This window comes from Protopterus annectens, chromosome 6.part1 (assembly GCF_019279795.1).
Source record: "Protopterus annectens isolate FY-2018-M chromosome 6.part1, PAN1.0, whole genome shotgun sequence".
Taxonomy (NCBI): domain Eukaryota; kingdom Metazoa; phylum Chordata; order Ceratodontiformes; family Protopteridae; genus Protopterus; species Protopterus annectens.
This window is the reverse complement of record NC_056738.1, coordinates 254,689,373-254,707,748: the sequence shown is the minus strand read 5'-3', so window position 1 is coordinate 254,707,748 and position 18,376 is coordinate 254,689,373. Positions and strand designations below refer to the sequence as shown.

Genomic DNA, 18,376 nt, shown 5'->3' with positions numbered 1-18,376 from the left:
GAGGAAGCAGGTTGTGAAGTGATATAATTTTTCAATTAGGGCACTATCATAAATAATTCTGCAAGCATATTCACCTTAGCTACATTACATAATGCATTTATCTTGTTTTGGCACTAGCCTGATGTTAACTAGTTTAAAGTGGAGCTTTTCTCCCCGGGCCTCTACTGAAAATGGACATGTATCCAGCTAGACTAGCCCGGTCAACAAATGTAAAATAAATGTAAAATAAATAAATAAACAGGATCAGAGAAGAAATATGCAGAACTGTTCTGCAAATATTTTCTTTCTTTGACACTAGGAACATCCTTGAATAAAAACCTTTCACCACTTGGGAAAGAATAGCAGGTTCTATCAGTCCTTAGGACAGCATGTGTTGATAAGCAGGTGGAAACAAAATATTTTGATCTAGAGAATGAGGAATGATTCCCTTAGAAGGGGGGGATTTCATCTCACTGCCATCTGTAATCATATTGAAAGATATTTAGAACATATTTGTCTGAAGCAATCTGTTGTCAATGAGAAAAAAAGGAGATTAAGCCTTTTTGGAAGAAAAAGGGAGCCAGGGAAAAGTGTGTCACAAGGTCTCTTGAACAGAGAGTCAGTCATGTTGGATTGTCCTTGGTATGGGGAGGTCATGGACTTCTTTTTTGAACTCCCTTGCCATTCCTTCTTAAATGTCTGTTTAACTCAAATCTGTGATTGTTTTCTGCCAAAAATTGAACATGAGCAAGAAAACCCCTTGAACATTTTGGAAAAGGATGGCTGAAAAATCTTAGAGAGGCACTGCATCAACTTGTCCCGTCCATCTCACTTTTTGATCATCTCTGCAGCGGGGGGGGCAAACACTAAATCTCTAATTGAGGGGGGGGGATTTAAAATGTAATTTTTAACATCATCTGAAATGTTCTAAGAATGCAACAATGCAAACCTCCTTAAAACAGTACCACTGGCCATAGCCCTGGAAGAAGGATAAACAGAATCATATAATACAGTGCAAAATGAGTATCAACCTATGCAAAAGAATAAACCAAGTTATTTAAAGCAGATTTTTCCTCACAAGAAGAAACTAATTCCTTGTACTTTCACAATTTGTCAGAACAAGTTTTAACATATAAAACTGCCTATTCAAAATTCTGAAAACCAAAGTTGCAGAAGTCTACATTTTTCCCCCATATCTCTATCAATAATTTTCCCATCCTTAACAGAAAGAGTAGGACTGGAATTAAGCAAGTGCTTAGCAGCAATGCAATCAATTAAGGCTATAGTTGTGGTCCAGGTTTGGGTACAAAGTATAAAAATTTAAAAGAATAAGGAATTTTTTACACCCTATCTGCCTTTTCAGGGGCAGCTGGCTGACTAATGGGAAAATTGCAGACAGTAACACAGACATCCTCTAAAGCTGACAGCACATGAAGAATGGGTGTAGGTAAGGGGAAATCCTTCTGCAAAATTCATGCTATGTTCTGTGGGTCTGAGAAACCTCAGTGTTCTTCCACTGAAAACACGGTCACATTCTAGCAATAGTCTCAGAGAAAAAGAAAGTGCCACATGAAGAATAAGCAACTGAGTTTTCCTCTGAGTCTAAATTAGAAATCTGAGGAAAAAAACCTTGAGTTTGTCCCGGCATCTTCCTGTGAAGATTCAGAATCTTGAACCTCTTCAGGAATAGAGGGATCCCTCTTTGTTTTACCAGCAACTACCTTACAAGAAGGATCAATAGCTGAATTAAACCCTTAGCCAGGCCCAGTAAACTACTCCTGTTTAAAGAAAATTGAGGAGGATTAGATACATGCCTGGTTTTCTGTTTCATTTTGATAGAAAAAATGGGGCAAAGTCTGTTACTAATGACAGCTGCTGTTTCCCTACAGATAAGCAGAGCATTCTGGCACAACAGAGAAAGCTTCTCTATTCCTTCTCCAAGGACCAACAAGAGTGGGTCTCCCTTTCCCACTGAGAAGACACCAACAGTCACAGAGGATGTTGCTAATTTGGGCCTTAGCAGATGTAGGTGCTAAAGGGATCCAAGATAAAAGCTGCATGGTCTGAGGCACAACAAATGGCCACAGCAGCATCACCCATCTAAAGCTGAAGCAATCTGCTAGCACACTGTGGTGGCAAAGGCTGTTGCTTATTTTTTTCTTTTTGCAGTTGAAAGAAGTACCAACCATGGGACTAGTAGTCTTTTCCATGGTCAAGCCAAAAATGGTGCCTCTTTCCTGGGGAAGACAAACAGGAAATGTCAGTAAAACTAGCAGTCCACAAACGTTATTTATTTTATTTTATTTTTTTACAAAAAAGCAAAGTAAAAAGCATTTTGAAACACCATGCCAGCCCCGGTAATGAAAAATAAACAAAATTTATCCACAGAAAATATATTTTCAGTTAGTTAAAACTTCATTTAATCTGACAGAAAAAAATAAGCGCTCTACTTAAAAGTATGTTATAGTCTCAAGGCAGTCAGCTAAAACACAACAGTAACAATTTTGCAAAACTGGCTTCATTTTTATTAAAATGTGACCTTCTTGGGCTAAACACTGATAAGAGTTCACTTGATAATGACAGGAAGCAGCAACATTGCGGGAAGGAGACTGAGGCTGATAACTCTTGACAAAAAGAATTACTATTGAAAACAGCATGAATGGGAGGCCCTCTGTACTATGACTGGTAATGAACTTATATGATGGTGATTTTCTGAGCAAAAGCTTCTTCTAGTCTGAATGCTATTTCTCATATGACTCTATGCTATAAGCACAGTGGGGTCAAAAGCCTGTATGAAGCTGCAGCAGCAGTAGTAGGAGCTGACAATTTTTGGTATGCATCAATGGCTTGGAGGACTGCTTTTTCACTGGGGTGAGTTAAAAGTTGAGTGCCATTCATGTAGAATATGACTCTGTACATGGTGACTGTGCATCACATCTTATGAGATGGCTTGGTTGGCAGGAATGATAGAGTGCATTTTGCTCTAGGAGGAATTTGAAATGGTATTGATACCAGGATGCTGGTGGAGGAGTTTGTTCAAGAACCATAACCAAGAGATTTAAACAATTATTCAGTGGAAGTGTGAAGGTTAGTTTACTTACAGTCATTAATATACACCCAAACAGTATCTACCATACCAGTCCCTCCGGCAATTGCTCCTTACTTATACTTTACCCACATCCACTTAATATTAATATCGTATATATTCTCTTCATTCAAATATAACTAGCTCATATGTATTCCCTGTCACCCTGCATTACTATATCCTACCACACATATCACTTCAACAACCTCAATTACTAATATTGCCTATCACTCCCCCCTCTCTCTTTCTGTGTATGTATGTACGTATGTATGTATGTACGTCTGTATCTATCTATGTGTATGCATATATGTGTGTGTGTGTGTGTGTGTAAAACTACATATGTGTGTGCGTGTGTGTGTGTATATATATATATATATATATATATATATATACACACACACACACAGATAGATATATGTGTGTGTGTGTGTGTGTGTGTGTGTGTGTGTGTGTGTGTGTGTGTGTGTGTGTGTGTGTGTGTGTGTGTGTAGATAGATATAGACAGACTGATACTCATTTTGCATTCAGTAATCTACTCATACAAACTTGCCCAAGCATCTCTAGAAACTTGCCCCAAGCATACCCCTACCATTTAAGATAACATTGAAGCTAAAATGGGTCCATCTCTATTCTCTTGCACCCTGTGTAATGCACAAAGCATAAGAAACAAACAGACCAGATAAATACCTTCATTTCCTTGGATAAGCCAGCCTTGGTGATTACAATACCATGGGTTAAGCTAACAATCCATCCATTAACTATTTTTTTCCCTGGTTATAACATTTTTTTGCAACTAAAGGGTGTCAGTGTTGTTTGTTTTTCATTTATATAAATGTAAGCTTGCCTATGTCATATGTGATCATTTAATAAAGATGTTTATTGAAAAAAAAGAAGGTGGAACTGTCCTTCTGTTTACATCACACTTTAGCATCTAACTACTTGCTCATGGAAACATTAACACAGATAATACTTCTTACTAGCTACTTGTATCTACTCTCTCCCCAAAAATACCATAACACATTCCGCCATAGTATAGTTACCACCTCCCACCTCACTTCTCAAGCTAAATAAAACACTAAAAGAAATTATTTCTTCCATAAATAACTTAAACAAATTATAATACTTGGAGACTTCAGTCTCAACCTGCTCACTCCATTTTCCAGTGACCTGAATAATCTTCTCATACAATTCAGCTTCAACCAGTTCAGAAATCAGCCTACTTGGTGCAACCTCAACATGTCTTACCACTTCCTCAGAGAACTCATATTATTTAATAAACCTTTTATTGTCACAAACATTACCATCCACTCAACATCTTTCAATGGCGTCTGCCTTTTCAGTGTACATATTAATTATCCTTATGTAGATGGAACTCTAAAGCTCCTGTCTATGTGACAGAGTTGCACATCCCAAGATTAACAAACTTAAATCCACTCCCTCCTCACTGGACTAGTCACAAATTCTGAATACAACTGACACTAACACTCCTTGCAGAACTACTCACCTCTGTAGTGACTGACATGTGAAACCCATTTCTCCGTAAGATTATACAATCCAAAAACTAACAACTGGCTATCCTAAAAGTATAACAATTCTTCTACTACTCAGAGACAATGCACGGCATTCTTGTAAAGCTCTTCCCACTACCATAAATAGACAATGCTATACCCAGTTATGCAACCTTGCCAATCAAGCAATATGCTTTTCATAAAAGTTACCGGATGAAATCTCACCAAACTTCACTAAAGAAATTACTCACAAAATTATGGAAGGAATTCTTACAGAATGGAATAATATTCCTGCCATGAATTTCACATCCTCTCAACTTTCTGCCACTGATTTCTTTTCTCATTTCAACAACTTTCCCATCCATTGCTGTCACATTCTGCACCACCCACTGCCCCCATACATCTCTTTATTCTGTTTCACAACTATAACATCCAAGGGCATCTACCCACTACTCTAACAGATTAAATTTGATAACCCCCCCCCTAGCAGAGACAATCTTCAGCAATGGTTTATTTATTACTGCAGAGACAACATTATAACCCACTGAAACACGTACAGTCTGTGTATTAAATTTAATATTATGCCTAATATCAGGAAAAATGTCACTGCAAAATCTCTCTCTCTAAGAAACCAACTGCCTCCAACCCCAAAGACTACAGCCCTATGTGTATACTCCAAATCCAAGGAAAGATTCTGGAAACATTTTTTTACTTAAAACTCACTCAGTACATTAATCAGTATCACCTTCTCTCTTAAAAGCAGCATGGCTTTTGGTCTGGTACAGTCAACCACAGCTGTGTGGCCACTGACTAGGAACATTTTTCTTTGGAATGGATAAAGGCCTAATTACTGAAACGACTTTTATTGACCTAGCCAGAGCACTGGATCCTTTTACCCGTTCAATTCTCCTAGACTATCTCATTGAAAGAGGCATTAGAGATCACACACTGCTCTGATTCAAAAACTACCTCTCTTACCACCACTTTTCAATGAATTTCAACTCATCAGCTTTTCCATCTATATCAAAGGATCTATTCTGGTACCTTGCATGTTTTGTATCTACCGTAACAAACTTCCTTTTCACTTACCACCTTCCTCTTCTGCTTTATGCTGATAATATGATTCTTTTCCAATCTACTTATTCTATGTCCTCTCCTGAAATCAAACTTCTGGCTGATTTTCATATTGTTATTCAATGGTTCAGTAATCCACAATTATTGCTTAACTCCTCTAAAGCAAAAACAATGTTTTGGTACTAGGCAAAAGCTCACCTTTATCTTCAGGCCTCTAAAATTCTTGATTATCTGAATAACATTATTGAAAATGGCACTACATTGAAATACCTAGTAATTTGTTTAGCCCCCTTCCTGAATTTCCATCTTTACTGGGACTAGACACACAGAATTCATCTCTCATATTCTGTGCTAATAGCATCTTCCCATTCCTTTTCTGTAGGAATGACATAAGTAAAGATATCTTACCTGATCAGTTAGAATATGGTCTCCCTGTTGCTGCTGTAGCCTGTAAACTTATTCATTATTCAAACCATCTCAAACATTATATATGGATTCATTACTGTCCACCCATGAAATGAACATTACTGTAAAACCATTGAAAAACTAACTGGCTACATACAAAACAATGTGCTGAATGTCTGCTCTCCTCTCAACTGTTTAAACTTATGTATGAACCCCCACCCCCAGCCTCCAGACTATTCAGAGATGCACCACTGTAAAACCTTAGAAGTTTTAACAACTGAGGTCTTCTCCTCCAAACATCTCAAACTAGGATGTGGTGCACAGACCAGACCATGCTTTTTCAGTCCAAGGTGCCAAACTGTGAGACTCCCTGTTTTATTTTCTTAAATATTGTTCTTTTTACCCCATTTTCTGATCAGAACTAAAAATACAATACAAGACTCTAAAAATGCAAGTGTTCTTTCATTTTTGATATAACGCAGCCTTTTCCTACCCTACTTCCCCCTACATACCTTGGTTTGACTCTGTTTTTTCATTGTGTTGCTTTCAGCATGCCAACTCTGATATTCACTGTGTATATAATGCATATGCATATATTGTGTTTTGTCAATCACTCTCTATATAATGGCATGTATCTATTGTCTTTATACCCTCAAGCCAACTCTGATATTCACTTTGTACATAATGCATGTATGTATTGTATTTTGGGTTTCACACTGTATATAATGTTATGTATCTATTATGTTTACCCCCGATGCTAAGAATGAAGTAGGCCTAATGGGATCAGTGTTCTATCCCAATTAACAAATTAAAAAAAAATGAATACATACCTTTGGAAATTAGATGGGACAGATAAAAGTCTTTCTGAACTACTGCAGAGATAGAATGGTCAAATGATAAGAACTTATCAAGAAGATTGCCTAAATACCTTATGACAGTGTCTGATTGGAAGCTGTGTCACCTAGTATATGACAATGTTTTGTTTAACCAAAATGAACCATACTACATATTTTACATTTAATTTGAGGCCATTGTCCTTGTACCAATTTTTAATGATCTAATCCACGTTAGAGCAGTTGTACTCAGTGAAATATTAAATAACAACACCCAGTTTACAATTGTCTACAAACTTCGATAATTATAGGCTAGGGTTGCATGAAGGTCTGAGAAATAAATGCGAAATAGGAGAAAGCCTAACACTAAGCTTTGCGGTACACTACTGATAACTTTTTGGATTTCAGAAGTGGCACGTGTGACTCTAACCACATGGGTTCTCCCAGACATCCTTAGTCATCCATAGCACAAAATATGGATTTATAATCAGATTTACAAGCCTGTCAATAATGTCTGCTGGAGAATAGTGTCAAAGGCCTTGAACAGGTCTAAATATTCTGTATCTACTGTATAACTGGTATCTTCTGCTTCACTTACTTAAAAATAATGAAGTTAAAGAAACAGGACCTTCCTTTGACAAAGTCAAATTGATGAGAAACCACACAAGATTTTTTCCTTGACCAGATTAATGAGGTCTGAAATAATACTTTTGATGGTTTTACATATGAGGCAATTTAGAGTAATGGGTCAATAATTACCAGGGTCCATGGTTGGGCCACCTTTGTGTAAAAGCATTGCAACGCAGTTTTCCAGGCTTCAGAAATGGAACCATTGGAGAAACTTAGATTAAAGGGCTTAAGCTGGCATTCAGATAGACGATATTAGGCACTAATAATGAAAGAACCTAGTATATTATCAGGGCCCACAGATGAGGTTATTTTAACTTTTTGGGGCTGAACGTCCTTGTCCCACAATAATTAAAGGGGTGGCTGGGATTGTGGAATCTTTGGAATAGCTACAACAAGATATGGATTAAAATTTGAATGAAAGGTGGTTATTAGCTATTTCAGTTGTGTTAGAGTGAGCAGTGCTATTATGGTCTAGAACATTTTGAGTGTTGTTTGTAACGTCCTGACATTGTTAAAGATTTATAAATGGTTTTGGATTTAATGGCTATTTTTAAGTTCAAACTCTTCTTTGAGCTTCCCAATTGTTCCCTGAAGTGCTTTACTAGATTGTTCTTACATGGGTCTTAAGGCAGGTAGAATTACACCTCTTTTAAGCATTATGCAATTTATTAATCTTGTTATATAATTTATGTACATGGGTATTAGAATAAAAGTGTTTGTTTTTAAACGTCTCATTATACTAATACAGACTGCTTTATCAGTACAACTATTTAAGTGGTAGTAGAAATCTGATGTATAGACAGCAGCTTTAGCAATGAAACCCATTGTGAGAGGATTATGGCAGAACTTTTTTAGGTCATCAAGCAATTGAAGAAAGGTTTCTTTTAAGAAGTGCCTAAGCAGTCGGGTATTTACAGGGTGAAGTGTCACTCATTTTAAAGGAAATGGTTCACTAATGTATAGCCTGACTTAGCAAGGCAGGTGATACATATGGAAATGTGTAAGAAGTCGTGATATTTGCTAGGACTTGATTGAGGATACTGGACTCTTAGTATGATTTGTATACAACTTTTGGATGAACGTTGTATATGTTCTTAAACTACAGAATCCACTTATTATGACATATGCAGATGATATGTTAGTATATGCAGATAGTGAAGACTGATAAGAGAATTAAGAGTGTCGCATTGAAGGGAATTGAAGAATTAGATTTAGTTGCAAGTTTAGAAAAGACTGCTGTTGTAGATTGTGATAGTGTCTTAAAAGGTATCTGTGTTAAAACAAGCTATATCTCGATTCTGGGCCCTGAATTTAGAAATTGTGAAGCTGTTATTCAACGATAGAAAGGAGTTTTAGACAAGATGCAAAAAAGAATAATGAGTTGAAATATTTTCACATGTCATATGATAAGAAGATAAATTTATTTAAATGTATGTATTTTCATTAGGAGCATGTCTAGCAGAAGTATGGCTTATTCTTAAAAATTCATAGTGAGATTGCTGAGTATATTCTTCATTTTTTTCAGAGATTTGGTGAAATAAACTGAACTTAGTTAAGAAAAGAGTATTATACGAGGATGTTGATAATGGAGGGTTTAATATAATAAATCCAGTTTAGACTACTATGCTATATTTACAACCACTAGAGTAAAATAAGTGATTGTTCCTATTTTAAGTCATATTTAGTGTGCTATTATTAAATAAATAAATAAAGGAAAGAAATTAAATGTGTTAATTTAGGAACATTAGGTGGTATGACAGAGATTTAAACTGGTATATTTAAGATCTTTAAAATAGATTAAACTCAAATTAAGTAGATGCTATTATGAACAAGGACATCAAGATGAGAAGAAAGGGATAAGGAATGCTTACAAGAACTTAGGAAAAGAACGAACTGAGTAAAAAGTAATTTAATGAAAGTTTTTTTTAAGGGAGCCGTAGCATTAATGATGCATGTAATTATGAAGGAAAGGATGTATACTTATGATCACCTGAAAAAGACTGAGCATATTTTGTCTGAGTGTGAACAAACTGAAATGTTGGGATGCCTTATAATTTATAAAATAGGCTGTTCATGAATCCATATCTAACAATGCTGTTGTTACTGTATTATGTTGTTACCAGTTTGGATGAATGGAGAATTATGCTAGATGTTTATATTATAGAACATTTGAATGGATAAGCATGCTAAGGTATTCAATACTGAAAACTGATGAAATATGCATTAAAATTGTTTCTTTTGTATGAAGTAATTGTGCAAATGTCAGATAACTTGTTTGAAAACTATTGTTATTGATAAAGTAACCTTACTTTGTTTTCAGCAAGTACCATGTGATCATCTACATCTAACTGACTTAAAATCAGGTCAGGGAGATGGGACTTCAATTTGTCTCATAGAATGGACAGCTCACTCTTCCCCCACACTTATACTGCATTGCAGTGCAGTATTTACTCTAGAAGATTAATCATAACCCCTAGTGTGAGAGTAGAACCTATAGCTTCTGAACTTTCAGCATGAAAAGTGAGTGTACCATCTGTGGAGGCAATGACATGGCACAGCATCACTATGAGTTTACAGAGATGTGTAGAATGGGAAAAGTGGTCAAAAGTATTTATTTTGATTTAATCTTATGTTATTTGATATTCTCTGTCACAGTTTAAATTGTAAATGAACTTGCATATTTCAGTTGTCTGGCTGACTCATCAGAAACATGTTATATAAACATTTATAAGAATAATTGCATGGTGTTAACATTGCTGGTGTAAATTATAAAATACAAACAACTGGATATGAACATCATAACACAGTATAACATCTGTCCAATGTCAATGACTACAAGAACCACATTTTAATAGCTGACAAAATATGGCAACGCAAGTAGTTTAGCAAACCCTAAAACAACTGCAAAAGTGGCAGGACTCATTACCATTAATGATGTATGAAAGCAGGTGACCTACCTCCAAAGATGGTAGAAAAGCAGAGGGATGTTTAACCCTAGTGTCACCCATTCTGCTGCACATAGGAACATTAAGCAGAAGAGCCCATGGATGGAATATTCTGGCACTACAAGCTGAAAGAAAAAAATAAAGACGATACAACTTTCAGTCTAGTTACAATTCATATTTTGCAATGCATTTGCTATACATCTTTGTGAAATAAAAAAGCCAAAATAAACAAATTATCTAACTGCAATTTTATATGAATATTTTTCCTATAAGGACATTAGTTTCCTCATATTTACCAGTTTATATTTTTTTCTCTTTGACCTTCTAAATGCAAATATCACCAAGGACTGTCAAAGAAAAATACAGAATCAGACTCCTCAGCTATCTGCACTCTACACAGAAATCATGTGTAAGAACTGGGAAAACAGTTGACACTTCTGCAAGTTATGAAGTAAAGACTAAGTGTATATATACAAGGATAGTCATGACTGCAAAGCAGATAAAAACCATAAAGGAATATTGTGGTCTTCCTATTTTAGCTTATTCAACTTCTTAGTTCTCTAATATTTGGTCCCTTACTCCTTCCCAGAAGAGATACCAGTCAGTAGCTCTGTAGCTTTTGTAAATTTCAGACATGGAATCACAACAGTAAAATAAAATAATGGTGGTATCTCTCGAAAGTATAGACATATAGAGAATAGGAGACTTGGCCAATAAAGTGCTGTCAACACCCAATTTATCAAATATTGCAGCATTAGCAATCGGGCATAAGCTAACTAAAAAAGGTTCTTATTTTGTGTTAGGTAAGACCCCCTCATACCCATATTGGGGACTACACTGCTCATGCTCCATGATTTGTGCAACCTGAAAAAATTAGACACCTGATCACAACAGCCTTGGTGGATAAAATTGCTCTTGCCAATGTGGGAGATGGCATTTCTCAATTTTGTTGGAGTTGGTGAACACATGGTTGGCAAATAATGGATTGTATAATATACAGCTCAGCAAGCTCCTGCCTGGTACCCTTCAGAGTTCTACAGCAGCAGAGAGACAAACAAGAGACTTTGGAGTGATTAAGTATCATTTTTCTGCATTTTCTTGCTGCCTTTAGCTAATTCCCCCTAAAACGCAGATTTTTCTAGAGTTTCTGTGATTTAAAAAGCTTGTTTCAGCTACATGTTGTACTTATTTTACTGCCTGCACTTTAACAAAGTCATTTTTGTGTTTAAATTACCTGTTTGACTGTGGTAGGCTACACACTCAAGTGTGATAGCCATTTGTGTGCATTTAAAGTAATGTTTTTGATTGTAGCTGCTTTATTTTCTGAAAAAAAAAAAATATATATATATATACTTGTTTTCCCATCTTTCTAAGCTAGTTTAGTCCTGTTTTCAGGTTAGTGCTGAATTCAGAGCTGTGTTACAAGTTTCTGTGTTTGCCAATACCTTACTTGGATAGAAGGAAGTTTCTCTGTTCACTGTGAGAGAGGGAGCTTTGAGCAGCCTATCTGTCCCTGAAGGAGTGGTTTCAGCCCAGAAATTAGTAGTTTATTGGCCATTTTGGGCTAATTTTTATCTCTTTCATTTCCCTGCTATAAAACCTGCATTTGCACGGTTTTGCAAGCCAGGCAGCGCCGGTTAGCTAGGGTATAATTATTCCCAGCTCCACAAAGTCTACTGTTCAATTTTTCCCTTGGAATTAGACAAGCTTTCAACTTTAGCACTCAAATCATTCACTTCTCATCCCGGCACTTGCCCAAAACTCATAGCAAGCACTAATAAACCTTAGCACTAGACCCCCCTATACTGTAGAGAAGGACAAGACTCTCTATTCGACCTTACCAGCCAATCAGTAAAACAGTTCACTGTACCTATCCAGGCATCTCCAAAGGGCAGTTTCAGGTGTACTCTCTGGTCCAACTGGTGAATCTGGGCATTTTGAGGCAATGTTACAATTGCCTCATGTACACAGACAACCCTCTCCTCCTTCCACCAAACACTAATACATGCGAGAGATGCAGTTATACAGCCAAAATGGAGGCTAAGCTCTCTAAACTCAAGACTGGACCAGGCAGTCAAGAGGAGAAGGGAATTACTTTCATCACACCACCAGTCTCACACAGACCTATGAAACCAGCACCGGCAAAAAACACACATAAATACACAAAAACATACTCGGAGGCTCTAAATAAAAATCTGCAAAAGCAACAGAGACCTCCAAAGCAGACATCCAAGCAACCTCCACCCCCCCAACACAAACCATGAAACACATACTTCACAAAACCAGTGTGCCACACAATCACAGCCCTTAAGGCAAAATAACATACCCAACACACTAGTAATAGGTGACTCTATAGTCAGGCACACTGACGTCCCACTCACTAGGCTGGACAAGGAGAAGGTTACTGTTAGCTGCCTGTCAGGTGCCAGGATCCGCCACATAACACAAGCACTCAGGTCACTCCAGAACAAGTACAAATATGACTCTGTCATTGTTCATGTTGGTGTGAATGACCTGAGCCATACCTCCCTGGACTACATGAAAAGTGACATGGAGGAGCTCTCTGATCACATAGCCCAGGCGGTATGACCCTGACCCTGAGTAGCATCCTGCTCTCACCAAGAATGATACCATGGTATATAGAAAAAATTATCAATTTCAACAATTGGCTAAGCTTCTGGTGTCATTCAAAGGGGATCCAGTGTCTGTCAGCCTGGGATGACATGCTTGACAAGCCATGCTGCTTCTCTAGAGATGGCTTGCACCTGTCACCCTTAGGCTTTTGAATACTGGCCAAGGCTCTTGCCACCCCCATAGTGCCTTTTTTAGGCAAGGCTCAAAAGACAAACCTACCACCATAAATAGCACAAGTAACAAAAAACTGAGGGTAGTGCTGATCAATGCCAGAAGTCTAAACCTCAAAATGCACGCACTCGAGGCACTCCTCAGTATGCTGAAAATCGATATATGTGCAGTAACAGAAACCTGGTTTAAGGCTCCAGAGAGCACCCCAGCACTACCAGGCTACAACTCATACCATACATTTTGGCCACAAAACCTGGACCGAAATACAAAAGGTGGGGGAGTATCCATATTCACCAAGGATACCCACACCCCCAGGTTAGAGGCACAGCACGATGGTTCAGAGGTCATCCACGTGCAACTAACAACGAGCAAAACTGCTATTCAAAGTATAGCTTGCTACAGATCACCCACCATGTCCCAGGACCCCCACTCCACATTCCTAGAAACACTGGGAAACATAAAGGTCCTACCAAACACCCTGATATAGGGTGATTTCAATTACCCAAACATTAACTTGGAGAACTACTCAAGTACAAACTCCCTTGCCCAATATTTCCTAGAATTTATAAACTCAAACACCCTGGATCAACTGGTCAACACCCCCACCAGAGGTGACAACATATTGGACCTGGTCATCACCAACATGGGCGACCAGTGTTCAACACCGGAGGTCAACCCCTCACTGGTTAGATCTGATAACTAATCACTCTGGATATCCACATTCCGCCACCACTCCCGGTCAAAGAAACCACCATGAAAAACGTTTCAAAAGCAAACTTCACGTTACTTAAGACCAAGGTGGGAGGTTTCAAAGCCTCCATGCTAAAGGATAATGTTGTCCAAGCTGAAAAATCCTTTACTAATGCACTCTATGGGCACCTACAAGAATGCATGGATCGTGCTATCCCAAACAAAACCAAGACTCACTCCTCCAAGAAAAGGAAACCAGTCTGGTGGACCCCTGCCATAAACAAGCTATACAATAGAAGGAGGAAACTAGTACAGAAAAGAGTAAAATCCCAAGAAGGGAAGACATCCCTGATCAGTATCAGCAAGAAAGTAATTCCCCTCATATAATCATCCAGGCTAGCTTTGAAAGAAATATTGCCATGGACTCCAAAGATAACCGCAAGGCATTCTTTAGCTATGTCAAGAATCTAAGTGGCAATTCTCAGATCTGTTTGGAGTTAGTGCAGAATGGCACAAAATACACTGAACCGACTGATATAGCCAATATCCTGGCAGACAGGTTCAGTGCAAACTTCACCCCCCTCTCACCCCCAAAAGGGCCCATAATTATCCCAGAAGAATGTAGTGCCCTGGAAATCACAGACACTCAGATTAAAACAGCCCTCTCCAAAGCCAAAAACACTGCATCAATGGGACCGGATGGTGTCCCAGGCTGTGTCCTACACAAGGTCAAAGATGAACTAACCCCTCACCTAAACACACTGTTTAAACTCAGCCTCTCCACAGGCTACATGCCCACAGAGTGGCGCACAGCAACGGTTATTCCGCTACACAAAGGTGGAGCTACAACGGACCCTGGGAACTATCGCCCTATAAGCCTGACTAGCTTGGTCTACAAAGCTATGGAGCGCATCATCATGGATCTCATTAACATAGACAATGGAAACATCCAAACACTGGACCCTACCCCAGTTCGGCTTTGTTAAGGGCAGATCATGCCTCCTAAACCTGGTGGACTTCTTTGAGGCAGTTACCAAGGCTATAGATGAGGGAAAGGTGGTCCACACAACCTACCTAGACCTCGCAAAGGCTTTTGACACCATTCCCTACTCAGGTATTATTGACAAGTGCACCAACCTGAACATAAACCCCCTACGTCACAAGATGAGTTGCCAACTGGCTCACGGACAGAACCCACATGGTAAGAGTTGCAAGAGCTAGGTCTGACTCTAAACCGGTTAGAAGTGGCATTCCCCAGGGCTCAGTCCTAGGACCCCTCCTGTTCGGCATATACTTCTCAGAGGTACAGGCAAGCACAGGAGGACTATGGCTGATCAAGTTCACAGATGACTGCAAACTAGGGGCTATAATTGACTCTCCAGCTGACACAGACATACTCCAAAAGGGTCTCACTGAGACAGATACCTGGTGTCAAAACCATGGCCTCAAGCTAAATGCCAAAAAGTGCATAGTCATCCCCTTTGGAAAAAACAAAGTACCCACAAACTACCACATAGGTGGTAGCCCCCTAAATACGGAAGACGTAATAAGGGATCTGGGGACCCAACTAGACAGTAACCTCTCCTTTGATAACCACATTGCCAAAGTGGTTAGAAAATCCTTCTATGTGGCCCACCTAAACACAAAAGGGTTTGCATCCAGATCAAAAGAGGTCATTGGGCCCGTCTACGCATCACTCATCAGACCAATCATAGAATACAATGCCCCATTTGGGATGGACCTTACAAGACACCTGCAACAACTGGAAAGACCACAGAAGTTGCTCACCAAGAGGATCACTGGCCTCAAACAGATGCCCTATGCAGCTCGACTGAAGAAACTCCAGCTGTGCTCGGTTGCATACCGCCTACTCAGAGGTGATCTCTGCCTGACATACAAGGCCATGTCCAACCCAGAATTGATGGACATGCTCCACCTAAAGAAAACCATATCCTCTCAAGCCACATGCTCCAGGGATCTAAACCTCACCACAACAATAAATAGGATGTGCTGGAGGGATAGATTCCTGCCCCAGAGACTTCCCATGCTCTGGAACAAGATTCCAATCTACATTAGGCAATGGATGGGAAACAGAAAGTTTACCCCGGGGATCACTTCGATGGCACTGCTGGACAGAGGCACAAGGAACTAATCTAAAGGGGTGGTGAAAGCCAACACATTCCATCTATGTATATAAATGCCTTCAGGCAGATAGCCTAGTACCTACCTATGAACCTAAGAGGTATACAAGCAGATGTACAGAAAGAAAACAGAGCTGAGATGCAAGACCTTCTTTGGTAAGAAAAATGATGATTTCAAATATGAAAATATGCAAATAAATAAATAAATGAAATAACGGAGGTTGGGAGATGGACATCCAGAATTTGCACACTCTTGCTATAGTTTTGTAATTCATGTAAAAATATAGGTGCTGATTAAATCAACAATCATTAGATATCAAGCATTCCTGTAAACAAGGGACTGAATGCTAAAATAAACTTTGGGCTTTAAGTAATAACAAAAAATATTCCCATAGTTTAGTCTACTGATACTTTAAAATCATGTTTGTATTCTTATGATAGCAATATAGTGTATATATATATATATATATATATATATATATATATATATATATATACATATAAAATAAAATATAGCAAAAAACCAATGATGTTGGTGTGGTATATTAAGATTTACCCACAGTAGGTGTGGTTTAAATAAAGCCAACTCTGGGTAAATCTTAATATACCACACCACGGAGTCGGTTATTGCTATTATACAATGACATTATTTAAGAAAAACATGACCTACTTTTCTTAAATAAAAAGTCTTTGTATAACGGCGCTGTGGCATTCTTCGGCTTCTGCTGCATATCCTGTTGCTTTTTTTGATGTACTGCACATGCGTATGGGACTTGGGTTCCCACATTTACCCAGTACATCAATGCTTTGGAAAGGAAGCAACAGAGAAAGGAAGGTCTCCATTGTTCCTTTTTTTTTTTTTTTTTTTTTTTTAAAAAAAAAAAAAAAAAACTTTCAGACAGTTTAGGGGTAGGAGAGAGACAGGATGGAGGAAATACAAGGAAAATCAGGTAAGTGCCTTTAGTTTTGAATAACATACCTGATTTTTCTAGTATTTTCTCCATCCTGTCTCCCTCATATGTCCGGATTTCTAATTTTATTTATTTATTTTTGTTTAAAAAAAATTTAAAAGTTACAGTATATACCAATGGGAAAAAAGTCTGGATGACCAGACCTTTTTTCCATTGGTATATGCTCAGATTTACAACTCGCACACTAGATGGGCTGACCAATTAGCATGCTAGTTTTGAGTGCTAATAGCCAGTCATTGTATAATATTTATCTCTTTGTTTGTTTTACTTTATTAAGAGGGTGGACAAGCTGGATCAAGGACCATTCTCAGCAACAACAGTCAACTGGAAAATAAGCAACAAAAGTGCCTTTAAATACAAATATTTATAGTAATTTCAGTGCAATATTTATAGCACATGGTACATAAAGAAACATGTTTTTATCATACCTAAGTAAATTTGTAGTTCATAAATGAGCTTGTTACAAACAAAATAAAAAAGCTAAACAACTAATGCAGTATATACATAATTATATCATATTACAAGGAGCATAACAAGGTAATGCTCAGGGCACTGATACCTAAAATCTTTATTGTTTAATCTCAACACTTGCAGCTTCAGTACATTGTAACATCGACCCCGGGATTCATGAAGCTTGCGCCAGGTGCAGGCATAGCATAGCGCAGGCATAGCGTAGGCATTATAACACCAAATATGGCCGTCGAGCGATTCAGGTACGATCCAATTCCACGTGCACTACCGGCGTACGCCAGAACTGGGCAGCCCCCAGCGTAGGTATGCTAATCACCCCATGTGCAGTGTCGCACCATGCAAATGAAGGCATATAGCAATTCATGAAGTGGTGCAGGCATAGCATAAGCCCACGGAAATGTAAACCAAAAAACACGGTTTACATTTTCCCAAACAGAACATCGGAGCTATGGAAGAGGGCCAGACCCAGGTATCACAAAGTTAACATATGCCAATGGCGAAATACACAGCCAATGGCATAAGAAAAGATGCACAACACATAAATAACAACATATAATGTCATGTCCACAGTAACGCACAGCACAACCACAGGGCATGTGTGCGGAAGCTGTAACATAAAGAAATAATATAAAAATGTCATAAAATCGCAATGTAATAGAAATCAGGTTTACAGCATAATGCACAATGGTAGGCATGGAACACCACAACCAAGGTGCAAGGGTTGCTAAGGGCCTGCAACAGTGTTCGGCACGGTAACTATGAATTACTAGTCAATGCCATGCAAATGAGGCAGATAATACTGAATCGCAAATGTCCCACCAGATGAAGGTTGTACCATA

General features: G+C 38.3%; 1 protein-coding gene across 1 annotated transcript in view; it reads right to left on the bottom strand.

Annotated features, from left to right (window-relative positions):
- CNIH2 (cornichon family AMPA receptor auxiliary protein 2) overlaps window positions 1–18,376 on the bottom strand; it is a 1,918,708-nt gene that overhangs the window by 307,828 nt on the left and 1,592,504 nt on the right. Inside the window, exon 4 of the mRNA XM_044075684.1 lies at window positions 10,472–10,584. Coding sequence (XP_043931619.1) covers window positions 10,472–10,584 — 113 coding nt within the window. The remainder of the gene's footprint in view (window positions 1–10,471; window positions 10,585–18,376) is intronic.